General features: G+C 44.8%; 2 protein-coding genes across 2 annotated transcripts in view; one reads left to right on the plus strand and one right to left on the minus strand.

The window, feature by feature from the left end:
- The window catches only part of EIF3A (eukaryotic translation initiation factor 3 subunit A), a 29,450-nt gene extending 12,168 nt beyond the window's left edge, over window positions 1-17,282 (plus strand). Inside the window, exons 11-22 of the mRNA XM_041461156.1 lie at window positions 195-380; window positions 2,576-2,923; window positions 3,158-3,262; window positions 5,011-5,124; window positions 5,411-5,533; window positions 6,266-6,419; window positions 7,371-7,555; window positions 9,257-9,345; window positions 11,794-12,581; window positions 13,936-14,110; window positions 14,535-14,704; window positions 16,018-17,282. Of these exons, the coding sequence (XP_041317090.1) occupies window positions 195-380; window positions 2,576-2,923; window positions 3,158-3,262; window positions 5,011-5,124; window positions 5,411-5,533; window positions 6,266-6,419; window positions 7,371-7,555; window positions 9,257-9,345; window positions 11,794-12,581; window positions 13,936-14,110; window positions 14,535-14,704; window positions 16,018-16,259 (2,679 nt within the window). The 3' untranslated portion in view covers window positions 16,260-17,282. The remainder of the gene's footprint in view (window positions 1-194; window positions 381-2,575; window positions 2,924-3,157; window positions 3,263-5,010; window positions 5,125-5,410; window positions 5,534-6,265; window positions 6,420-7,370; window positions 7,556-9,256; window positions 9,346-11,793; window positions 12,582-13,935; window positions 14,111-14,534; window positions 14,705-16,017) is intronic.
- Window positions 17,283-23,706: 6,424 nt separating this feature from the next.
- Window positions 23,707-24,722, minus strand: NANOS1 (nanos C2HC-type zinc finger 1). The gene has a single exon (XM_041461327.1). It carries the CDS (start codon window positions 24,643-24,645, stop codon window positions 23,875-23,877), a length of 771 nt encoding a protein of 256 aa, XP_041317261.1. The 5' UTR covers window positions 24,646-24,722; the 3' UTR covers window positions 23,707-23,874.
- Between the last annotated feature and the right edge of the window lie 1,694 nt (window positions 24,723-26,416).

The following is a 26,416-nucleotide window of genomic DNA, read 5'->3' on the forward strand; positions in this document are numbered from 1 at the left end:
CAAACCTTCATTGACAGTGCTATTTTTCTTCTACTAATTTAGCATTTCTCATGGAGTGGTACAGCAAAATTTTTTTTCAAGTAATTTCTGCTTAGAGCCTCTGTTGACTCATGGTGGTCATAGGCAGAGCAACAGAGAAATTGTTCAATAAAAAATACAATCCTTTTTCTTCCTTTTTTTCTGTCTTTGCAAAGGTTCGCCTTGATCACACAACCCGGACACTGAGTTTTGGTTCAGATTTGAATTACTGTACTAGAGAGGATGCTCCACTGGGCCCTCAGCTGCAGAGCATGCCTTCTGAGCAGATCAGAAACCAGCTGACTGCCATGTCCTCAGCTCTGGCTAAGGCTCTTGCAGTCATTAAGCCTCCTCACTTAATGGTAAGTCGTTTAAAGTCTTAGGAGAGTGTTGACAAAGCTTATATTTTAATGAATGTGTTTTCTCAGATTAGATGTACATTTTACTTTCTTTTTTCAGCTTAGTGGTAATCAGTTTTTTGTGCTTTTAAAGAAGTCATTCTTAAAAGTGCTCAGCTAATTAGTTTCTGGTCATAAACAAAATATGGCAAAATGTACACAAGAGGTGTGAGTTTAAAGTTGCTAGTCTTGCAAATAACCAGGTTAGGTTATAACAAATAATAACTGTTCCATATGAGCCTACAGAACTAGGATGTATTTAAAGTTTTGTATGCATTTTTGAAAATCCAAGATGCTGCTTCATTTATTCTTCCTGGAAAAACTGCTGTTGTGAAAAAGCTGGAATGCAGCTTTATAGACCAAAACATCCCACAGCTCAACCTGTCTTTGGTCTTTGTCACTTCTTTTCCTCCTCCCTGGCACTCTTGGCTTCAAGGTCAGACTCACATTTCAGGTTTTCCAGAGCTCTGTAGCAACAAGGTGTAAATCAGTCTCAGATTTCCAGCATGCTTTGGTCGTGGCAAGTTAAACCTTCGCTTCTTTTGCTAGAGCAGTGGTAATTTTTTCATTTGTTTTAGGTTTATGAAAGATTTCATAGGTAACACATCAGATATTTGTTCCATAGGCAAAAAGGCTGATAGCAACATGTCCATGTTAGATTCTCTGCAGATTGAAATACCAAATATTAAGTAATATTCTTGTACTTAATATTAAGTAATAGTCTTATACTTAATATTGAGTAATATTCTTAAAATCTAAATGCAGAAAGTAGAAGTGTATCATGACATTCAGTGCTCACTTCCTTATGTTGGCTTGAACACATTAGTGGTTTCATAGTATTTAAGATAAAAATATTTCTATATAGGTTTTCCCTTTAAAAGATTTGATTTGTGATTGGTATTAAATTGGTATCAGATTGTAATTTTGAAAGAAAAAAAAGAAAAGACATGCTTTAACTATACATCCATGGATAGAAGTGGCAGTTAGTCTTGCACTTGACATGTTAGTATAGTTAGTAGCTGAATAAATCCTCCTCATTTAACTCATTAGTGGTCATTACACTTGTAAAATTGGAGAACAGTAAAGGCTAATATCAATCTGTGTGGTTAGAGAAGCTACAGAACAAGTTGATATCCTTTTTTCCTTCACTATTCAGGTCAAAACCTTCCACTTTTGTCAGGTTCTTAAAAGCTTTTAATTTGTCACATTTCTAATAATTCACAAAACCATTAAATTTGTCTAAAGCTTTGTACTCTGGTGTTTCTGGCACCTCCATTTAGCTTTCAATGTGTGCAGATCTGCAGCAAAGCATGGATGTTTCAGTGTTTTTGCTGAATGCCCTAGAAGTGACAGGTTACTAAAAATATCCCTGAGGGTGCTCACATTTCAGGAGTAGCCTGGCTGGGGGAGTGTGGGGAGCTGATTTGGGCTGCAGTGTTTGGCTGGACTCATGGAAATGGGCAGCTCACTGAGCTGGCACAGTGACACCTCCTCGTGTGTACAGCATGAATGTCAACAAAGAACTGTGGGGGTGCTCTGGGCAATGCTGGGGGGTGGGAAGGCTGCTTATAGAGCAGTCTGTGTTCTAGTGTCTAGAAGCCTAGTGTTTTTTGTAAGTCATGAAAATGCTTTTAAATACATTTAAGTTGTTGACTTATTTTTTAATCATCTCACCAATAGTGTTTTGTATTAATTAGGATACATTTTTCTTCTATTAGTGTGTTTGGAAAATAACAAAATTTAAAAGAATGACTTTGGTGAAATACAGTACATGTGGTGATATGCTTGCAAACACATGCAGAGACAAACAAGATTGGCCCACACACCCATTGCAGTTAAAGATTTCAGTATCAATTACATCTGGGACTACAATATTTTTGGACAGAAGAAGTCAAACTGTCATACCCAAGCCATGTTGCACAATATTGTCTTTTACAGACAACTTTCTCCATGTGCACATGATTCTGGGCAGTTGGTACTGCCTGGGATGCCACTTGGATGAGTGATTAGATTTGCCACTACAGCTGTACTTCCATTCAGTTGGCAGGTTTGGAGAATAGAATTAACTCTGTGTTTTCCATGAGAAGCATTTGCTTTGCTTACTGCCTTTTTGAAGAGGAACTGTTTACATCATTTTATTGTTCTCAATTTAAATCCAGCAAGAGAAGGAAGAACAGCATCAGCTGGCAGTCACTGCCTTCCTAAAAAATTCCAGGAAGGAGCATCAGCGTATCCTCGCGCGCCGTCAAACCATAGAGGAGAGAAAGGAGCGCCTGGAAAGCTTGAACATCCAGCGTGAAAAGGAGGAGCTGGAGCAGCGGGAAGCAGAACTGCAGAAAGTGCGGAAAGCTGAGGAGGAGAGGCTGCGCCAGGAGGCAAAGGAGAGGGAGAAGGAGAGGATCCTGCAGGAGCATGAGCAGATCAAAAAGAAAACTGTTCGGGAGCGCTTGGAGCAGATTAAGAAGACTGAACTGGGAGCCAAAGCATTTAAAGATATTGATATTGAGGTAGGGGATTTATTGTTGCGGTGGGGAGTTATTTTGTTATTTCAGTGTTACATTGCTGGGCTGCCTGAGTTTCATAGGTTTGTACTGCAACTGGTCTTACAGTCTCTCTTAAAAATGAGACAAGTAAATTTTAGTTTTGGGTTTGGATGGGACCTTTTTTACCTGGGGGAATAAAGACCACCTTTTGTGGGAGTTTTTTCTCCTTTTTGTATTGATAACTTTACTTGGTTGTAGGATCTTGAAGAATTGGATCCTGACTTTATTATGGCTAAACAAGTGGAACAGCTGGAAAAAGAAAAGAAGGAACTTCAGGAACGACTGAAGAATCAGGAGAAAAAGGTACAAAGTAGGAAGGGTAAAAATGTCCATACAGTTTTTTAAATGAACGTGATCTGTGTTGATACGTGTGTGCATACACATATATATAACACTGATGTTGGAAATGTTGAAACTCAAGAAAGGTAAATGTCTTATATACCAATTGGGTCTCTGGTTTCGGTGCAAACATCTGTTCTAATTAATGGAGTTGATTTGAAAAAGGACCCTTAAGCTGGATGTGAATTCAGTCTTAGCTGGGAAGACTTGTAATTAAAAAATGTTCAGAACAGGTTAAATGTTCAGAGAAGGAGAGACCAATACAGAGAAGTGAAATTAATTAATAGTGTTAGTCCTCACTGAACGAGAGGAAACTCCTCTGCTAGAGCCGTCCTGGATGGCAGAAAAGGATCTCTCTGAAACGTGGGTGGCTATACAAGTGTGAGAAATGTGTCATAATAAATGGAAACAGGTGACCTGGGCAAGGTGGAACTCTGCCAGGGCTTCCTGCTGTATTCAGGAATGAAACAGGGCTTCTGTGGTACAGCTGGTGACTCGGGTCACTTAAAACTGGTTTGAAGGAAAATGGCAGGTAGAAAGTGGCAGGTTAGTTAAAAAGGTTCCAGTGAGGATCTTGGACACTGCAGGCTTGTAAAGCTGTTGCTTACCCTGGACAGAGGAGCAGAAAGTACATTAATAGTAGAATTAGTAGTCACTTGAGTGAATACGATCTACCTGGAAAAGTCAGCACAGCTTCTATAAAAGGAATGCTAGCAAAGGGCTTCCTCTTAGAGATCTCTGAAGCTGTCACAGCAAAAGTATGACTAAGGCTGATCTCATGGGTGCAACTAAGTTGGATTTCAAAAAAAGCTTTTTCCAAAGCTCTTCACAAAAAACCCCAACTTAATAGTGTGACAAAAGGAAGTCTTTGAATTATGTTCTGGTTAGATAGATTTAAAACTTCATATAGGGAAAGCTGGGGAAAGAATCCCTCAGTTTTTGGCTTTGCGTATTATATGATGGGCTTCAAACTTAACATTCTTGCCAGCAGTGAGAACTTGGTTCCTCTGCATTTTGAGCACTGTCTGCAGTTCTGGTCTCTTTATGTCTAAAAGGATGTGGCTGCACTGGAAGTTTGATAGGACGCCAACAAGAATTATCATTGATGCAGATTGGCTTCTGTGGGGGAAATGTCTTTGTAAAACAGTACCCCTCTGTCAGACTTCCAGAGAGAGGATGTGGTGCCAGTCTGTAAGAGTGTACCTGTTGAAAGAGCTGATGGTGGGAGCAGCTGTTCTTGCACTGCCTGCAAGGGGTAGTGGAGTGAGAAGCATCAAATGAAGCCAGCAGGAGCCATGTTCAGAGCTGTTTGTAGGTAGAAGTTGGATCTTCATGCTGTGAGCCACAGACATGCAGGAGTTCTTTCCAAAGTACATTGTTGTATATGAAAAGCTTTGAGCTCAGGACAAGAGAGGAAATCCACTGTTTAAAATATAAAAAATACTTTCAACACAGAAAATGCTGGGAGCTGAACATGGACGATGCTGAGAGAGAATTATGATGCGCCTGTCTCCATTCCTGGATCCTTGCCTGGGAGTACACTTAGTTAGTTGCCGGTGGTAGAGGCATGTTCTTGGTTAGGTTGACCTTAGATGGTCCAGTGTGTTTGTTGCTATTTTGCCATAATATATCAGCTATGTTGGAGAAGTCTCCAGAAATCAGGGGTTTATGTGTGCATTATGTCACACTAAAGATGTGTTACCTTTACTCAGATTGACTACTTTGAAAGAGCGAAGCGCTTGGAAGAAATTCCTTTAATAAAGACTGCTTATGAGGAGCAAAGAGTGCATGATATGGAGCTGTGGGAGCAACAGGAAGAAGAAAGGGTAAGAATTTTTTGTTCAGTTGATAAAGTGCATTAGCAATGTATGAAAAATAGTGGGGTTTGCACTGTTTGTTTTCTTTTTCCCAGCTCTTTCCAAAAAAGAAAGAAATATTGAAATCTTTACACAAATTCAGATTGTTAGCTTTGTGCTTTCACTGTTTTAGTGGACAGCAATTTCTTCTGTCTTTGCTCTGAAAGGGGAAGTGAAAATTTTTCCTTCTAGTGGCTGGGGTAGATTGAATCCAGATGTATAGTGAAGTTATACTTAGTTTATTTTCTGTTTTCAGATCACCACCCTGCAGCTGGAGCGTGAGAAAGCCCTTGAGCACAAGAGCAGACTCTCCAGGATGCTGGAGGATAGAGATTTATTTGAAGCCAGGCTCAAGGCATCACGACGAACAGTTTATGAGGTACATGAGATGTGGCATTGCTTACAAAGTTACCCCTAAAGTGAGGAACTAAAACTGATTCTTCATGAAACTAGAAACAAATTAGTATGTAAAATGGTCCAGAACTGTGGAATTGCTTATTTCTGCTTTGGCTTTTAAATTAAATTTCGTGCACCTGTTCCTAGGTAGTATCGCTTCAAATTTTTGACAGTTTCTGGAATAGGTAATATGGAAAATAAAAGAGGGGGTAAATTGTTTATTTCAGTACAGCTGTTAATAAGGGATCACTGGGTGTCATATAGGCAGACAGCTGTATCTGCCTGTTTATAGCTTTGAGTATTGGGCTATGTTGCAGTAAAAACTAGCTTTACCAAAAAAAGGCAGAATAAATGTACATTAATATAATTTAGTAACTGCATATGATTCTTTGCAATAATAGGGATAATTTTGGATGATATATTTTAGGTACAGATAAATTATTATTTAGGTCATTCCTTTCTGAAAAAGCAGATAAAGGACTAATACTATACATGATTATCTGGTTGTGTCTTTCTTCTACACTAGAGTATATTCACTTATACAAAATCAGTTACAGAAGAGGTTGACATGGCAAACAGGACGTTCTTCAGCAGAGCAAAATTATTATGTTGCAGTTGTTTTGAATTTCTGTGCAGCTTTATTTAACAACTGTGTAACTGCCTAGCTCTCAGACATTACAGTATTGTGTTCTGAGGTGTCTTGTTGGTATTTCAGGATAAGCTCAAGCAGTTCCAGGAGCGGTTGGCAGAGGAGAGGCGGAACCGTCTGGAGGAACGCAAGAAGCAGCGCAAAGAGGAGAGACGCATCACTTACTACAGGGAGAAGGAGGAGGAGGAGCAAAGGCTACGGGAGGAGCAGCTGCTTAAAGGTGTGATTGAGAATGTGACTTTCATCCTTTCTATCCTTGAGCCTTCCCATTTTGTAACACAGCTAGTGTCTGGTTTTCCTGTTTCATGAGTTTAGAGGAAGTCTTTTCCACTTCCAGTAGTCACACCTTCCTTGCTTACTTGTGCAGCACAGACAGGAAGGTAAAGCTTTGTAGCTCCTAGACATGAGTGAAGGAGGAGATGAAGTAAGAGAGGCTGATGAAAAAGTGAGTCCTTGATTTTAGCCTATAGTTGGAGTTCTGGCCACTTGTTTGTGCACATCTTAAAGAGAAAAGAGCATTGGTGTCCGATCAAGAACTCCAAAATTGTAAATGACTCACACATCTTTCCTTGTGAATTGTTGTGTCTGATAGCCCTAATACCCTGTTTCAGGGCTTTAGAGGAGAAGAGGTGGTTGACAAACTGCAAGATGAATTTCTGCCCTATTTGTCAATTGGAGGTTGAAGATTTTAAGTATCAGAGTTCATCATAATGCAGTATTTAAAAAACAAACAACAACTGAAGCGGTCATGAATATCAAATTTCTGACACTCTTAGCTGATTTTTTTGTTCGATATTTTCTAAGGGAGGGATCCTCTACTATGTTTGAGGTAGTTACTGATATTTTAGTTGCTAAAATTTAGTTGCTAGTTATGTATGTACATTGAATTAACGTAAAGATATTGGAACTTCTTCTTTCTTGCTAGTTGTTCAAGATGTCTCATAAATTGATGTATCAGGGGTCCTTTTCCTATTGCTTTTGAGTTAGGCGACTTGCAGAAAACAGATTCTGTGGTTAGCTAAACACATCATACGAAATGCTTGTATTTTTAAGTGTTTATTTTTTATAGAGTCCAAGGGGAGAGATTGTGTTGTAGAACCCTTCTGTGGATGCAGGAAAGTAATGGAATTTGTGTTGGTAACAAATTCTCTGTGTGTTTCCAAATGTGCAGAGCGTGAGGAGAAGGAGCGCATCGAGCGCGAGAAGCGCGAGCAGGAGCAGCGGGAGTACCAGGAGCGAGTCAAGAAACTGGAGGAGCTGGAGAAGAAAAAACGTCAGAGAGAAATGGAGATAGAGGAAAGAGAGCGCCGCCGAGAGGAAGAGAGGAGAGGGCTGGATGACCCATTTTCAAGGAAGGTGGGTAATTCCTGCAGGTTTGTTTCTTTCTGACTGTCCCTTCTTCAGTAGTTTATTTGAAATAAGGTGTTAGCATTGCAAAATCATAGGTTAGTTTATTTATTTATTAAGTTAGAATGTGAGTGGCTAAATTAATAACTAAATTACTGTCACTTAGTTTCAGCTCACTATCAGCATCTGGAATCTCTAGTTTAGCAATAAAGTAAAGAAACTCCCTGGAAGCTAAGATTGCCAAGCTGTTTAAAAACTACATTAATAAAGACTAAAATGAATATTGGGCAAAATTTTCTTTAATACAAAAAGAAGGAAAACTATTGGAAGCAAGTGCAGTGACTCATACAAAAGTCAGAAATTCAAGTGGATATTGAAAGAAAATCCCCCCAGATTAAACATAAAAGCATAGTTTTGTATTTTATAAGAAATATGCAATAACATAAAACCAAGATGTGTGTGTGCAACTTTCTCTGTACAAATATAAGTTGGGTTGGGAGAACTCACTACCCCAACCCAACAGGAAGTAAAACAACAAAAGTTACTTGGAAATACTTAATGCTTTTAAAGAATGTAACTAAGTACCATAAGCCTTTTACACTCCCACTTTTTCAGAACTTTCAAGAGAACTGGTTTTCAATTTCATTCCCCACAGCCTTTCTCTTTGTTTAATACATATTTCATTGAGGAACTATGAAGATAAGTTATCAGATTGTATAAATTGTTTTGACAGTCTGTCAGGTAAATAATCATGATGGGTATTTTTCACATAAGAGGTCTCCTATCTGTGGGCACTTGATTCTACGGGAAAGCTGGCTCAGGTTCTGAGAGAGATAGCTGTACCACTCCAGAAATTCCATCTGCGGTTTTGGGATTCTTTGCTCACCGTTGTTATTTGGGGTCATTTCTAAAGCATTTAAGGAGACAGAGTAGTGAATATGCAAGATCTTGGTTAACCCATAATGAAAAATACAAACACTTTTCAAAGAGGGGTTTAAAACTGGAATATTCTTCTTATAAACAGGTTGTGTGATTATGTGAAATCAGGTATTTTGGATGGTTTAGCTAACTGGTTTCTTGTGGTAGAATTAAGGCGTAAAAATCTGTTTAAATGGTTTGTCTGGCAATGGAGAGAGACATTTTAACTTTATTTTTGAAAAATACAGATTTGTCATTGCTCTGCCCTGCAACCCCTGTGAATCACTAATATCTCACCTCTTCTGAGCACTGAGGTATTGGGAACAAAATTGTCCTTACCACAGAGAGCTTTCAGTGTATTCAGTTACATTTCCTGATGAGATCAGAAAGCACAGAAGCAAATAATTACTTGAGTTCATTCCTGTTGTTATAAGCCCCCAGGAAAAGTGAAACTGTTAGAACATCTCTTTTGTGTCAGGTAGTGGCTATGGCTGACTGTAGCTGTTCAATTGTTCATACACTTCTCATAAACTTTTTAGTGTATTTGCATATATCCTACCCTGCAGGTAAAGTCTGTGGCACAAGGGGAACCATGTTTTTGTTTGAACTGCAGCAGAAACAATAAAATCAGTTAAAACCAGACTTTAGCTACTCAGACTCCTGATAGTTCTGTGTTCTGCAGTGTGACAAGTGAGTTTTTAGTGACATAACATGCTCAAGAGTGAATTATATGTTGAAAATCTTTGTTTTAAACATTTAAAGAGAATGCTCCTAATTTCTTTTGACATGCAGGAATCTCGTTGGGGTGACAGGGAGTCGGAAAGCTCCTGGAGAAGAGGAGGTGAGCCGGAATCTGAATGGCGTCGAGCACCAGTGGAGAGGTAATCAGGGGTTACCAAGCCCCAGTTACATTGGGATCAAAGTATGGAGGCTCCCATTTTGATGCTACTGCTAAAGCTGCACTAACTGACTAATATCTCATGCCTCTACATCTCTGAAAGTTACCTTCTATTAAAATGTTGCTTTGTAAGGATCTTGGAATGAGAGAGAGGTTTTGTCTTGGAGCCATGCTCAGATAACATTCCTGTTTTATTTGGCTTAGATATGTGAAGGCAAGCAGACACCTTCTGTGTGTGATAAACAACTTGCTTCCTTGGATTCCTTTTTAAATTAACAACTTTTCTCCCACTCAAACATTGGTGTCAGCTCTGTAAATACAGAATGGAGAAGGATGACAAGCAAGTACAGTGTTCCTGGATGATGAAATTCTGAGATTTTCCATTTAGAAAACTGATAATAACTAAATGCAAGTCCCAGAGTAAGTCAAAGAGCAGAAAACACGTGCCATTAATGAAACAAAGTTCTGAAGAGCTGTATTGAACAGGGAGGGATAGATTTCTGAAGGAAGAATATTATGAATGTACTTACAACTTTAAAAATAAAAAAAATCCACACTTGTTTACATTTATTTTGGATATGTTCACTAATAATGAAAACTGTTTATATATAGTTGTAGAAGACAAGATTTTTAACATTTGTCTGTTTTTCTGCTTCACATCAGGATGAGCTGTAGCTAAAAATATTTCTGATGGTGCACACTTAGTTGCTCTTAAAAGCCTGTGCTGATGGAGATAACACTGCTGATTCCAATTGGCAGTATATTTTATTGCTTAATTAGCCTTGCAGGTAGATAGATTTTTGTAAATGTCTAATCCTAATTTCCAGTACAGCAATTTAAATCCATTACTGCTTACTCTGACTCCAGTGGAAGAAAGTGTATTGACTCTTTCTCTCTCTAGTAATCTCTTAAAATGTTTTAGAAGGGCATGATCTCTATAAACAAAATAGAATTCCATCTTTCCTTAAAAGCTGTGTTGTCATTCTTGGTAGTGATCCACTTTGTCATGAACTGCAGAATCCAACAATTGCATGACACTGCTGAGTGTAGCCTTTCACTACACATATATTGCAGAAGCTGTGGTGCCCCATCCCTGGAAATGTTCCAGGCCAGGCTGGACAGGGCTTGAAGCAGCCTGAGATAGTGGAAGGTGTCCCTACCCATGGCAGGGAGTGGAATGAGATGATCTTCAAGGTCTCTTCCAACCCAAACCATTCTGTGATTTTGTGAAGTGTTTAATGCACTGATTTGTATGCTTCAATGGGTTTTTTTCCTCCACACAGAGTGATGCAGCTTGTCTTAGTAATTTCTCATTCAGCTTTCCTAGAGATGAATTAAAGTAGAGGTAGTTTAAAAGTAATAGCTTAAAATTAGATTTAAAAATCCTAAGACACTGAGACAGTATCTGAATGAATTAAATACTTGTTCATCTGATAAACATTATAACCATTCTTCCACATGTCTTTTATGGTAAAATAATCAGATTTTTCAAAGGGGGAGATTATCCAATTTGAGTCTAAATGGAAATTAACAATCTCCATGTCTTGGTTTTTACCTCACAGATCAATGATAATTGCATTCTCCATTATTCTTCCAAACCCAGGAAATGCACTGCTTGCAATTCCTCAAAATTCTCGAGACTCCTGAGCTGTCACAAACTGTTGTCTCTTTGTTCTCACCTTTTCAAGTCCTACATCTGATGTTTTGTAGCAAGTCATTGCTGACTTTTTGTTTACATTTTAGTAGCATAGTGGACTTCTAAACCTTGAGGTGTTCTTTTTGTTGTATTTTGGTTTGGGTTTTATTTTTTTTAAATCCATGAGATTCAACCCCAGTGTAGCTTCTCTTCTCCTGCCAAGAAGCAGGTACCAGTACATTTCTGTAATGTTCTATTTTTTTAATTTTTTTTTAATTGCTGAGGAAAGTTAATTTCCTAAAATAAATTAATTTGGTGACAAAAACAGGGTTTATGGTCTAAATGTATGTTTAAAGTCTTGCAGACAGCAGACTTAATGGTGTGTAGGGCTGGCATGTGCTTGGAGAGAGGGATACTTAATTGATGGTTGTGGAGCTTTTTAGTATTGACTCTTTGAGACTTAGGTCAAGTTTGCCAGATTAGGCTTGGTGTAGAAGCCAGCCCTCTTCTCTGTGGTGTTGCAGCAGATAACCAACAGGGGACTGTCCAAACTGTAGTTTGAAAGGAGATGATGAAGTGCTGAGTCTTTACTGAAGCTGTAGGGACAGTGACCTGCCTCTTTCCCATAGCAATGAAGGGCATTAAAAGGTGCATTTTGAAACTGCATGCTTCATGTTTGGAGCCACTCACCAAGTGAGTGCAATCAGAAATGGCTTTGAGGGGTTTGATGCTGTTGATGTAAAGCTTTCCTGGATGTCACCTTCTGCTTTTCACTTGTTCCCTGGGGTTTCACAGAGACTGGCGTCGAGGAGATCCAAGAGACGATGAGCGACCGTTCCGCCGCGGGGACGATCTGCCTCGGCGAGGGGATGATCTGCCCAGGCGTGGTCCTGCAGATGACAAGGAGCGTCCTCCAGAATCAGCAGAGGACAGGCCACCTAGACGGGAAGGGGACGAGGACAGGCCTCCGAGGCGAGAAGGGGATGAGGACAGGCCCCCCAGACGTGGCTTGGATGAGGACAGGCCGCCCCGGCGTGGTTTGGATGATGACAGGGGAAGCTGGCGAGCTGCAGATGACGACAGGGGTCCCAGACGTGTCCTGGATGATGACAGGCCCCCCAGACGCGTCTTGGATGATGACAGGCCCCCCAGACGCGTCCTGGATGATGACAGACCACCCAGACGTGTCCTGGATGACGACAGGCCCCCCAGACGCGGCTTGGACGATGACAGAGGCAGCTGGCGCGCGGCAGATGACGACAGAGGACCCCGGCGCGGGCTGGATGACGACCGGCCGCCCCGCCGGGCCCTGGATGAGGACAGGCCCCCCAGGCGTGGGCTGGATGATGACAGGGGCAGCTGGCGGGCTGCAGATGACGACAGGGGGCCCCGGCGCGGGCTGGATGATGACAGAGGGCCCCGGCGCGGGCTGGATGACGACAGGATGGCCCGGCGGGATGAGGACAGGGGACCCTGGCGGAACGCGGACGATGACAGGCTCTCCAGGAGAGACGATGACAGGGGCCCGTGGCGTGGCGGTGAGGACTCAAGGCCGGGTCCATGGAGACCATTTGGTAAACCAGGTAAAGCACAGTAATATAATAATCTTCCCTCCAAAGTGTGTGTGTGTTGTCCTCATAGATAGTTGATGCAACATACTTGATGCCAGAGGTGGGAGAATCAGGTCTGAAAACATCTAGATTAATTTGGCTGATGTGGAGACTACTTAGTGTAGTATAATTCAACCTTTTCATTTGGTTGAATTGCTTATCTGGAAGATACAGTGTGATGGTCACAGACTTAACACTGTGACCATCACACTGGTCTGTGATTGCTTGTCTGGAAGATACAAGTGTGATGGTCACAGACTTAACACTGGTCACTTCCCTGTGTGCAAAAGCAAAGTATACAAGTTGAATGCTTTGCTGGGAGCATTCTCACTAGATTAGCACACCTTGGACTCTTTCCCTACTCCTTCTATGTGTCTGAAGTTAATCTCCTTCTAAAGGAGGATTTTTGATACTTCATTCAAGTGGGTGTAGTTTTGATAAGCTCTTCCTGTGTGTACAGAGATAACGTTTTTAACATTCCCTTTTTGTTTTTAACCCTTACTGAAAGTCCTGCTTAAAGCAGAGCTTTGATTAGATGACCTTCTGAGGTCCCTTAAAATCTGAATTATCCTATTCTTGTATTGTTTATTTCTATTCTTAAGTGTCATTGATGGTGTCTAGAGCTGTTCTGATTCTTTTCAGAACTGTTGATGACATTTGAATGTTAGATATTATTTTGATTTCCTGGTTCTTTTCACTTATGTATTGGCAGGCACCATGTCAGTTTTCGTAGACACTAATTATGTAGTCCAAAGCTTTAGAAAACTTATTATAAATATCAAAACTTGCACTCCAGTTTTTCCTATTTAAAACAAAAGCAGGCTACATAACAAAGAACTCCCATTTGTAAATAACTGAGCAGTGCTGCAGAGTGCACTGTGTTAAGTGGATGGTAACAAAAGTCACATTTTAAAGTAATGCTTTAAAAAGCAATAAGTTCTTTAAAAATCTGCTTCCTTAAAATCTCACTTGTGGATTTTCACAAAGGAATCTGCTGTCTGAGCTACACCCTTTGCTTCTTCTTGTTTTGCACCAGACCCTTGTGGTTTCTGGCTGAAAACTGCAGGGTGCAGCCAGCTCTGCTGGACTGTTGCAGGCAGCCCTGATGTGAGGTGTGCATTACTGGCTTTACATTTAGCAGTTTTTTCTCTGCACAGTATTTTCTCTGAGGCTCCCATGTGCAAACTTCTTACAAACATCTTGAGCTGGATCTTCAGGAGTCAGAACTTGAAGAACCAGTTTCTGTGACGGAAGTAAAGGGTTCTTTGTCTACAAGAGAGATCAGAGGTCAGTCACAAACTCCTTTGACTGTGTTTCTTTCTTACAGGGGGATGGAGAGAACGAGAGAAGGCTCGTGAGGACAGCTGGGGCCCTCCCCGAGACTCCAGACCTTCAGGAGACCGTGAATGGGATCGAGACAAAGACCGGGATGAAAATGAGAAGGAGCGGGAATTTGACAGGGAGAGAGATTTTGATCGAGACGATCGTTTCAGGCGTCCCAGGTCTGACTGCTCTGTTTAAGTACTTCTAGAATGTTTCTGCAAAAAGAAAAAAGGGCCCTGCTGATACAGAAATAACATGGAATTTCTGAGTGAAAGGAACAAGGATTAGTTTGTGTGAAACTAAGCACTTTAGGGCAGCAAATGGATAGGGGCATTTTGGGACCTTTTTGGTTTGTTATTTTTAGGATGATATCTGTTTACAGGAGGAATTCCAAAATGCTTAAAATGCTTTTAAATTTTTCTTTTTAACCTATTATCAAGAGAATTCCATGTTAGGCTCCGTAAAAACAAAACCAATTTTGGAAGTATGTTAAATAGACACCCACTGGGTCTATAAATATCTGTGTTGTGATTTATTACTGCTCCTTTCCATAGCAAAGATAAGCCTCCTAACATTTAATTTTTATGTTTTGCGTGGCCACAGGGATGATGGCGGTTGGAGGAGAGGGCCAGCTGAGGAAACTTCCAGCTGGAGAGATTCAAGTCGTCGTGAGGAGTGGGACAGAGGTGGTCGTGACATGAGAGACCGACGTGGTGATGACAGAGAGCCACCCCTCAGGAGAGGACCCCCCCTGCGATCCGAGCGGGAAGAGCGTAGGTTCCTTCTAGTGTCCTAAAGTCCTTCACCCAGCACAGAGCCTCCTCTTCCTGACACTGCTGGGGAGGGGTCACATGGGAATAGCTTTTATTTTCAGCCTGTGTTTAAACTGCCTTTCCATAAACAAAATAATAAAAAGCACCTTTGATGCTTTTTGGCATAATTGAGAATTCTTCAGGGAATCTTAACTATTTGTAGTTGTGCTGTTTTCTGTCTTAGTAGCATTTCACATCTACAGTAGGAGGGTAACATTTCAAGTATGCATTTCTCATAGGATTGTGTTCTGGGTGCATGTAGTCCTTGTGTTCAGATTATCAAGACAGACATCCCAGAAAGTAATTTCTTAAAACTCTTTTCCTTAAAACCATTAAAATGTGACGGAAATATTTGTGAATGAGGGTTTCACACTATTAATGGTATTAATTTTGATGACAGACCTGTATTAGTTTCATATATTTATTAATCCTTTGCTGTGTTCTAAAAATACAATAACAGCAAATCCATTTAGCCTGGAGGGACCACCACATCTTCCAATTCTGGCATTCTTACCTTCAGAATCTCACTTTGTCTCTGCCCCAAATGTGGTTGTTCCTGCACTTGGAAGCAGGCTGGAACAGAACATGGGATCAGATACAGGAGTGCTGCTGACAGAAAGGCAGAGTGTTCTCAGTGTGGAGATTTTTTTTTTTTTAATGTATCAGGAAGTTTTGGGATTTGACTTCTTGGCATCTGCCACAGTTTTGTTCACACACAGCTGGGGCAGAACTCTTAGCATCCTTTTGGTGGAAATGAACAGTTTTTCATACAGTAAAGGGTGGTGGATGCTGCTACCAGTGGAGTCATGTAATTCAGTACCATTTTACCTCTGATTCCAGCAGGCTGAAGAGCAATTTCCTCTCTTTTACTAACAGTGAACATTTTCCACAAATGCTTTTAAGTCAGGATTTTTGTTTTCAGGGTTCAGTCATTTCTAAGGAGACACTTTTGTGATTTTAATTCTGCTAATACAAGAATATGTTTTTGCACCATAAAACCATGTACATCAGTGGAACATTGTTACTGCAGTTACTGTGTTTTAAAGATGACACTGGGCTTGCTTACCACAATCCCAAACCCGAGAGGAGTTCTGAGTAGTTCTGTTAGTTTCCTATAAAATCAAAACATGTATTTGGCCGTTGTCATCATATTCCCTGTTGGCAGGGCTGAGGATCAGTAAATCCCACTGCCAGGGTCAGGGCTGTTTGTTGGAACTCTCGCAGGCTGCTGGTGGAGCATGACTGAGTTGTTTTTCTTTCTTCCTGCGCCGTAGCGAGCTCGTGGCGACGCGCTGACGACAGGAGGGAAGAGCGCGGGGAGGAACGGGAACCGGCGCGGAGGTCAGGCCCTGCTCCTGCTGCTCCTCCAGCTTCTGCTCCCCCAGCAGCATCCAAAGAGCGGGAAAGGGACGGGGAGAAGGAGAAAGGATCCTGGAAAACAGAGAAGGAGCGTGAGCCCGCACGCCGCACTAAAAACGAGACAGATGAAGAAGGGTGGACCACTGTACGACGTTAAGTGGGAATCACAGAGTTTAACCGATGTTTTAGCTTTGATTTGATCGAATCCACAGATTATATTTGTGCTTATAAACATTCTGAATTGGAATTCTTTAACCAATGTTTTGAGGTAACATGAAAGCATGAATTACTTACTCATATAGATTGATCATGCACAAAACTCACAGCAGAAGGTTGGAAATTGAATGCCAGTTTTTGAGATATCAAATGATGCTTATTCCATGGGTCATTTGTTGCTAAAATAAAAAGAAGCAAGCCCAACAGCTGTCTTCAGTACAGCTTCTCTTTCGCACCAAAAACAGGCTGCCCTTTTTATTTTTAGTCTTTCTTAGTTTGGAATGGGGTATTATTGTCACAGGACATGCATTTGAAAACACCTCTGTTCACACAGTGGAATTATTGAAAAAGCAGAGCTAAAAGAATTTACATAATTAGCCAAAAAGTAGAAAAGCCCTCTTTTACGTAGGTATTTTTGAGGGCAGGCAGTTTCTGAGATATTTTATCACTATCTAAATTCAGTAAGTTGTTTAAATTCGAATTGAATACAATAAACATTGTGAATTAGCTACACTGGGATATTTTCTGTAGATTTACTTGAATCCATAATGCCTCTGAGGCCACTTTGCAGTCATTGTTCCAGTAATGTACACACTGCTGCAGTGTACAAATCAAACTTGCAGCTTTTACAATTTGTGTTTTGGTAAGCATATGGCTATGTACTTTCTGTTGCCAATATCACAACTGCTTTTTCCATTACTGGATAATTCATGCCTTTCAAGGATTTATAAATATTGTCATATTTAAAATGTGTGGTTTTGGAGAAATTGTTCAATTTTCCCCTCAATTCTTTGTCTTCAGGGTCAATTCTTTCCCTTTCCAAAAAAGTGATTTGTAGTAATGGCTGTGTTGACTTCTAAGCTGGGGTGCAGTAACAACAAGGAACAATCTGGTCACACTGAAGCCAACGCAGAACTTGCTGCTGTGTGTTTCTTCAATGATAAATAAACAAGTTAAGGAATTAGCTGCTGCAGTGTCTTGACTTTTTGGTGAGTCCTGCACCATGTGTTCATGCAGAACAACTGTTGAACCATCATTTTCTGTTCTCAGACCTGTTCTGTAACACCTGAAGGAGAAGGTGAGAACACCTGGGATAGTTTTTCCCTGAGAAACCTGGAGTGTGAACAGAAGTTGTAATACTCCTCTTGTCCTTTTCCTGCCCTCTTCTGGCTTATCTAGGGCCAGTATTTTCTTGGGGAAAACTTGCTCCCAGGGCTTGATTTTTGTGTCTTTGGATCCTATCTTGTCATTGCTGGTTGAGTCACAGGACTCCTACAGACAAGTAGTGTTTTCCAAGCATAAAAAAAGAATGTATTTTTTGTTCTTTATACAGTCCCAAAAAGGATGGAACTAGAGACCAGCAGCCATCCAGTAATGGTGCTTACTGGATCTGGAGTAGGGGCTGCTGCTGTTCTTCAGCTGTCCTTGCATTTTGTGTCACTGGATGCTGCTAAAGGGGACCCAGGAGCTTGCTCCACTGCTGGCTGTGAAATTCCTGTGGTACTTAGAACTGTGTTTGTCCAGTGTGGTTTTGAAGACCTCCAAGACTGAGGACTGCACAGGTGTTCTGGGAAGCCCCTTCGAATGCTTGACTGGCTCCAGAGTGAAAAATCAGTGTAGCTGCAATGAGTAGGGACATCAGCTAGGTCACATTGCTCAGAGCTTGAATGTTTACAGGGATAGGGCATCCACCCTTTCTCTGGGCAATCTGTGCCAGTGTTTTCCACCCTCATTGTTAAAAAACCTCTTGTATCTAATCTGACTCAACTATCCTCCAGTTTATAACCATTACCCCTTTTTCTATCACAACAAAATCTGACAAAAAATCTGTCCCCATCTTTCTTACAGCCCCCCTTCAAAGGCCACAGTTAGGGCTCTGTGGAACCTTCTGTTCTCCAGGCTAAAAAACCCCAGCTCTCAGGCTTTCCTCACAGGGGAGGTGCTCCAGCTCTGGTCATTTTTGTGGCCCTCAAAAGGTTTGAACCTCTCTCTTTTGGCTTCTGCCCTGTGTGTCTCTGCTCACTGTGTGCTACTGTGGAAAGCTGGAATTTTCCAGGTAACTTCCTAGTAGGAAATGGGTGACTGCTGTGAGGTCTCCCCTAAAACCCTTTTTCCAGGCTGAACAAGCCCTGTCCCCTCAGCCTTTCCTCCCAGGCATGTGCTCCAGCCCCTGGACAATGTGTTGGTCCTCTGCTGAACTCTGAATTGGGGGGAATGGAACCCCAAATAGCACACAGGAAAGATGAGGTGAACTCAGGGGGACACTTCCCTTCTCTAGGCTGGGATCCAGGCCCAAACAGTTCAGTGCCCAGCTCAAGCAGCCTGGGCTCTGCTTTTCCCCTGCCAGGGCCCAGAGCTGTTTGAGCCCAGCCTGCCCCTGCAGGGCTCCTTCCTTGGCTGGGCAGGCCCATGCCCTGCTCCCTGTTGAGTTCAGCAGGCTCCTGTCCATCCCTTTGGCCAGCAGCCCTGTCCCAGGTGTCTGGGCTGGGATCCCACTTCAGTGTCATCCTGTGGCTGCCTCCAGGCCTGGGGGATGCTTCCAGCCCAGCGCCCTGCCCACGGTGCTGAGCCTGGACATTCAGCCAGTTTTTCTGCCCCCTTTGTTATGTGGGCTGCAGCATCCTGAGCTGGGTGCAAGGATGGTGTGTGAGACAGTGCTGAAAGCCTTGTCAAAGCTGAGATGAAAAACATCCACTGCTCCTTCCCTTGTCCACAAAGATGTTTTATTATAGAAGGCAGGTGAGCCAGGCATGGCTTACCCTCAGTAATTCCATTCTGGCTGTTTCCAGCTGACTTCTGCATGTCCCCAAAAAGATGTTCTGGAAGGATTTCCTCTGATTCTCCCAGGAACTGAAGTGATACCATCTGGCCTGTGCTTTCTCAAATGGTCCTTTCAGCCTTTTATCAACGACAGGCACAACATTTGCCTTTCTCCAGCCTTGTAATATGTAAATAGTGATTATACCTTCAGTTGCAGTTTTAATTGTATCCACACAAAGACTCTTTCACACCAGGATGAGTGTTTGTTAGTCATCCCTGCACCAGCAAAAGGTGCTTCCCAGTCTGTGTTATTAATTTGCATTATTTGAGATTGTGGTCATGTTGTCAGTGAGTGTTACATTCTCAAGACTGGGCAGCTTGAGAAGAGGCTGGGGAGATGTGAGCTTTGCACGCATGCCAGTGTGCTTATTTTATTGCTTGATCTGTTAGACACAATACTGGCAGTGATCAAAAACCTCTGCTGACCAAATCCAACAGCTCAAACCTCCATCTCCACCATTAAACACGAACACAAAATTTGGTTACCTGAAAATGTTGCCAAATGAGTTCTGTGTCAGTCTTTGCCTTGTTTGAGTCACATCCTGTTAAACAGCTAAATTTTTCAGTGGACCTTAGAAGAATACAAACTGTCACAGGCTGTATTTAGAAGGCAGAACTTGAGGCTGCTGCTCTTTGAATGGATGCAAATGTTGCTGGATTAAATCTCCAGCAAGGCAGTGTCAGGTATGAAAAGTGCTGTCTCCTTCCTGCTCCAGGAGCAGTCCAGACACTGACCCAGCCCATGGGCAGGACTGAGGGCCATCAGGGTCCTCAGCAGAAGGGGGCTTAATTAGCATTATATTTAAGCTCTCTCTAGAGTTCTTTACCTGTAAAAACTGACATTTTTTAACAAAATCCATATTTATGAGAACTGTCAGGGTGCTGTGGTGTTACTCCTGTCTGGGCACAGCCACAACTGCAGCCCAGGACACGTCATGACTTTGGTGAGCTCAGTGAGGCCAGGAGGACGTTGGGGTGGGCTGGTGGGCAGCCAGGAGGACCTCAGACAGCGAGAGTACTGCAAGGCTTGTCTTGCTGTAAATGAAAGATATCTGTGTCATTTCCCTGTCCTTGGGCTGCTGTCACTGGCAGGAGCTGCTGCATGTAAGCAAGTTTTCCTCCTGTGGCTAAAGGGTACTGCTGAATGGTGCCAGCCTACCAAGGGAAGGCATTAGGTCAGTGAAATGCAAGATCCAAAATGTACCTCTCATTCAGGCACTAGTGCCCATCCCGTGGGTTACTGCAGCACTGCAAGAAGTAGGCACTCAAGTGGTGTAACAAAAACACCCAATTCTTCCCTTTTTTGCCATGGCAGGATCAGCTGCAGCTGATGATGCTCTTTGTCTGGTCCTCCTCTTAAATAAATTTAATGCATTTAATTACAGTAGAATGGAGATTCTACAAACTATTCCACTGCAGTTTGGTAATCAAACCCTCCCCTTGCTGCACTTTAAGTTCTGTTAGCCCTTTCTCTCTTGGGCAGGAGGCTTTGCTAAGCCTTGTTCCATTTTTAGTAATCACTTGTTTTGTACAGAAAACAGGCATTTTAGAATTGTATCTTCCTCCCCATGCAACTCTTAGCAACTCATCTCCAGTAAAAATCAATCTATACATCTGGTGGGTCAAACTGGCACTGCAAAAAAAGACATTTTATAGCTGTTGTGGTTTGGTCCTGTGGCATCTACCTGAGGCACTGGTCAGCAGACTGACAGCAACCTGCCCAAACAGAATTTCCACTGAAGATGGGCACAGACTTACCTGACTTCAGCTGAATCAAGTTTCCTATACAGCTGAAAGTAGTTTCTAATTAAAAGTAGCTGGCTTTTTGCCAAGACTAGCACCAGCTGAGGATGATTGTCCAATATTGTGTTCACTCCTCTTGGCAGACTATCACTATAGAAAAGATTCCATGACTTACATGCACAAGTTTAAACAGGTGACCATAATATTTTGATTTGCAAATGCTTGCAGAAGAGTGAAAATAGTGTCCCACTTTTCATAGATTTGAGATTAAGCTCTTTGCTGTTCCTAGAATTTAAATTACTAATGCAAACAGTTCCCTGTATTTAAGGAGTCAAAGTAGCAACACAAACACTGTCTGTTGTAATAACCTTTTCAGAGTGACCAAGAACAAGCATGTTTCTGCTCACTCAGTGCCGCAAGGAGTGTGCTGGTAACGCCAGAAATCACAAGAGCTTACTTCAAAAAAGCAATCCAAAAATCCTTTAAGGTTTAGTTTTTGTTACACTCAGACTTGTAAATCTTTAAAGAGCAAATTGTCCTGTTGAATGATTACATAAAGTAAATGAAGAGCCTTGCTGTCAGCCTGGCTTTTGCTGAGTCCTGTCATCTTTCTGCAGTACTCTGAGGTTTGTTGTTTGTTTTTTTTTACCTCCCCCACCCCCAACTGGTCTTGAAGCTGTTACTCTTCCACTTTACCTGTTAAGCCTTTGATGAGATGCCCGGTGCTGGGCAGCAGCGAGGCCAGGCAGCTCCTGGCCTTTCCAGAGCAAGGCTGCAGCTCCCTGGAGAACAGAACCAGGAGCTACAGGCTGTGGACACAAGTTTTCCTCTTCCACAGGCTCTGCAGAAGGCCGGTGCCATCCAGGACACAGAATTCTGTTATCCTGAGGGATTTTAGGCGTTGCTGTAGGGCTGGTACTGCACAGCAGCTCAATGGAAAGAGCAGAGAGGTGGGGCAGGGACATGGCAAACACCTCCAATCCAGCCCCAGTTAACCCTCAGAAAACACCCGAGACAGATTTTCTTTGATCTTTCTTGCTTTTGTGCCCAGTAACAGTCAACGGCATTAAAATGTATATAAGGATCTTCAAACTTCCCACAAGGAGGTAACAAAAGTACAGAAGAAAACTCTTCTCACAGCATCACACTGGAGCTCAGTTCTAATGTGTGGTGGACACAGATTAAACCTACGTGGACCAGGAATCACAAAACCAAACACATCTAACTTTAACAGCTTACAAGAGCCTGTGGCGCACTCCCCGTAGAGCAAGAGACAAAATGTCACGTGTTTAGCACAAGGCTGGCACAAGGATTGCTGCAGCCACTGAGTGTTATTTAATGCAAACCCCACTGCATTTGATAATTAGACCTGACACCATCTCTGGAGCCATCTGATGGAGATTTAAGGGAACACTTCCACACAAAATCAGATTCTCCCTCCTAATTGCTGTGGCTGGGAGTCAGTAGCAGTGACTAATGAACCCTGGGTCCTCATCCACAACCCATCCCACACGTTTTGACTCCGTTCTTGACGTCCTGCTCTCCTGACCCCATCTGCCACCCTGCTAAGCAGCTTTTCAAAAGGAAACCACACAAGCGTGGACTACTCTTCACTTTCCTAGTTCCCTTCTTCTGTCAGGACCTATCTCCTTTCCCATCTTCCTGGTGATGCCCCAGCAGCTCCTCCACAAGCCTCTTGTCAGGGCAACCCCTGTGGACTGAGCACCCCTCCCCATCTCAGGTGTTGGCAAAGCCACACAGCAGTGTGAGCCTCTGCCCTGAAAACTCCAGCACCCATCTTTCTGCTCCAGAGTACTCTTCAGCTCCAAACTGCTGCTGCTCCTTGTCCTACCTCTGGGTAACAAAAAAAAAAAAAAAAAAAAAAAACCAAAAAAAAAAAAAAAAAAAACCAAGCCAAAAGAACAACAAAAAAACCCTAAAAACAAACAAAAAACCCAAAACAACAACAGATAAACAAAAAAAAAATTAAAAAAGCTATTTTCTCTTGGGGATTAGAAGTGACATAGTGCTGGCTGATATTCAGTACCAAGGAACTGCCATCACCCAGAGTGGTCCAGGACTTCAGCCTAATTCTTATGCTTTGTACAGTCTGTGTAGAGTTAAGGATATTTGTTATCCACATGGGTAATCTCTTTTACTTGCAAAGAGTTAAAGCCACATTCTCTGAACTGTCGAAGATAAACAACCTCCCTTTCTTCCATTCTCCTACGGTCACAGCTTTCTGCTTTGTCCAGGTCTCTTTCCACCAGGCTTCCCCCGTTCTCCACCACAAACACAGCTGCATCAAAACTCGCTCACTGCCACTCTTTCTGCCTTTCTGTCAGCAGCAAGGCTCGCTTTGCACTCTAGCCCGGAGCCAGCACGTTTTCAAACACGCACTTGGATGTTTTCTCCCCTCAGACCTTCCCTAAAGCTCAGTATTCCACACGGGGACCTGCGGGACCATCGGTGCCCACGGGAGGAAGGGTGACCGCCCGATTCCGGGAACAGCTGTGAATTACCGAGGGCAGCTTCGATGGCGATTTGCACACCGGCTGTAAAACCGGCGAAGGAAACCGCTGGGATGTTCTCTTTAAGAGCTGAAAGGCGGAGTGTTGTACCCTAATTAAACACCCTGCTATTAGCTGGCAGTGCAGAACAGCTCTCCCGCCCGCTGTCCCGGGGCGCTGGGGCCGGCCGGGCGGCAGAAGGCGGCGCTGCCCCGGGGATCGGGGCTCCGGAGCCCCCCGCCACCTCCCCGGCCTCAACCCTCGGAGCCCCCCTTGCACACCCTCCCAGTCAGATCTCGCCGTCTCCATAAAAATCACATATAGATATATTTTTTTCTTACAATAAACAAACACAGCGCATCTCCGCCTCGCAGTGCCGGGCTCCGCGCGTTCCAGCGCGCAGCGGCCGCCCCGGGCCGGGGCCGGGGGCCGGGGCAGCGTCAGCGTCGGGGGCCGCGGGGCGAGGCCCGGGGGTCCCGGCCGCTAGCGGCCCTTCCTGCCCAGCGCGGTCCGGGCGTGCCGGAGCTGCCGGGCCGCCGGCACTTTGGACAGGGGGCAGTACTTGATGGTGTGGGCATTGTCGCCGCTGGCGCCGCAGAGCGGGCAGGTGTAGCGCCGCAGCACCGGGCACAGGACGCGGCCGTCGGGTCCCTTGAGGATGTGCGTGGTGTAGAGGGCCACCGCCTCCTTGTTGTTCCGGCAGAAGACGCAGACCTGCAGCTCGGGCTTGAGCAGGCGGGAGGCGGCCCGCGGGTGCGCCGGCAGCCGCCCCGCCACCACCACGCCGCCCCAGGCGTGGGCAGAGCCCTCCCGGCCCGGGTGCTCCCCCGAGCAGTCGAACACCACGGCGGCGGGGCCGCCGCGCCCGGGAAAGGGGCTGAAGTCGGCGAAGCGCTCCTCCAGCAGCCCCTCGCCGTGGTGGTGGTGGTGCCCGCACAGGTCCAGGTCGTGCAAGTCCAGCGCGCCCTCGAAGTACGGACCCGCCGCCTCTTCCTCCTCCTCCTCCTCTTCTTCCTCCTCCTCGGCCGGCGGCACGGCGGCCGCTACCACCACAGAGGGGGGCTCGGGGCCGAAGCCCTTGCCGGGCCGCACGGCCTTGGTGATGAGCGTGGCCAGCCCCAGGTAGTCGTTCCAGGAGTTGAAGACGTTCCCGCAGGCGCTGTGGCTCCGGCCGCCGTAGCGGGCGCCTGGCAGGCACTCCACGGGCGGGAGGTGCCGGTGCTGCTCCAGCTTGGTGCCCGGGAATGCCTCCATGGGAGCGGCCCCTCCCTCGAGCGCGGTGCGGGCAGCGCCGGGCGCGCCGTCCGCTCCCGGGCCGCTCCCGCTCTCCGCTCCCGCCGCCTCTGCGAGCGCGCGGCCGCGCGGAGCGCCTCAAGTAGGGGGCGGGGGCGCGGCCGCCGCGCTCCCATTGGCTGTCGAACAGAGCTCCCTCGCGCTCATTGGCTGAGTGCGATGCGGGCGTGGCTCGGCAGCGGTCGGGGCGCGCTCCGGTCCCGCAGGTGCGGCGGGACCGGTGCCGGAATCAGGAGCGGGACCGGGACAGAGATCGGGATCTGGATTGGGACTGGGATCGGAATCAGAAGCGGGACCGGGACTAGGATGGGGATGGGGATGGGGATGGATATCGGGATCGGGATCGGAGTTCCGCCCGGGACTGGGACCGGAATCAGGAACGGCATCGGGACCGGGACCGGGAGCGGAGCCGCAGGATGATCCGGGAGCAGCCCGTGTGAGCCGGACCCGACAAGGCACAGGCCCGGCGGGGAGCAGCGGTGCCGTCCGAGCGGCCGGCACAGGCACAGAACAAGCTCAGCGCTGTACGGGGGGAAGAGGCTCCAGCGAGCCTTGTAAGCTCATGGAGATGGGGCAGCAGGTGCCTTCCCATTGGTGCCAATAAGTTGTGTGGGGCAGAGGTGATTTCTTCTTTGCACCCCTGTTAGAAGTGGGTTTTAATTATTTAAATTAGAGAAGGTTTGGCTGGGGTCTCAGGTGAGGTATGTACCCTCACTGGATGCTGCTCAGGTATGGGGAACCAGTCTGGAATATTCAGCCCTAGGAAGGGATGGGCCTGACGAAGAGCCTTTGAGTGCTCTGTGTGCAGTGGGGGATGGACAGGCACCCTGGGCAGCAGGACAGGCAGCAGTGTCCCACAGCACACATCTGCTGGGCCTGCTGAGCCCAGGTTTTGGTGGCCCAGCCGTCACCCCTCTGGTCAGTCCTTGCAGAGTAGGTGCCATGCTGCAGGACAAGAGACTGTGGTGGGGAGATACAAGCCCCCTTTGCTGCCCCTGATGGTTCCCATCCAGTCAGGCCACCCAGAACCGGATCCTCCTTTGGGAAACATCAGGTGTGCTTTTCCATTTGGGCAAGAGGAGTTGACAATGCAAAGATCTTATTAATTTCCAGCCCCCGGTGAGAGTTGCTGGGCTGAGCAGGGTGGGTGGGGCTGTGTCAGAAGTAAATATCTCTCCCCTGTGCACAGCCCTGATTTGTCAGTCTAACAGATGCTCCTCTGGCAGGTAAAACAGCTTTCCAAGTGTTTTGTTTGCATCTGGAATGGGCAGGTTCATAAGCTCAGGTGTCAGGAGTACCTCCCCAGGGGCACCACGAGGCTGGATCTGCCTCTCCAGCCACATGAAGTGCCTGGGAAATGGATGTGTCAGGGACCAGGGAACAACAGGGATGGCCGCAGGGAGCAGAGCTGGCTGGAAGCCGTGTTTCAGAGCATGAATTCTCTGGTTGGGAAATGGGACTCCCTTCAGTACTGAAAACATTCACAAAGAAATTTCTGTTCCAGACCACATTGTGTGGGACACGGTTCTGCACTGGGTGACTGCAGGGACATTTCACAGTTATGGGTGTCAGGCTGAGCCCAGAGCTCATCCCTGAGATGCAGTTTTGTGTGACAGACCTTTGCCCTCTTCAGCAGAGTGTTTCAGGGTCTGATTTGCACTGGAGCCAGCAGGGAATGGCAGAGGTAACAGATGGGTGACAGGGCGCAGGGTGATCAGTCAGAGTGGTCGAG

The sequence above is a fragment of the Pyrgilauda ruficollis genome, unplaced genomic scaffold, assembly GCF_017590135.1.
Source record: "Pyrgilauda ruficollis isolate IOZ18807 unplaced genomic scaffold, ASM1759013v1 scaffold15, whole genome shotgun sequence".
Classification (NCBI taxonomy): domain Eukaryota; kingdom Metazoa; phylum Chordata; class Aves; order Passeriformes; family Passeridae; genus Pyrgilauda; species Pyrgilauda ruficollis.

What these genes read in the sequence shown, in the direction of transcription:
- NANOS1 (XM_041461327.1), bottom strand. Translation starts at nt 24,645, where the DNA reads ATGGAGGCATTCCCGGGCACCAAGCTGGAGCAGCACCGGCACCTCCCG.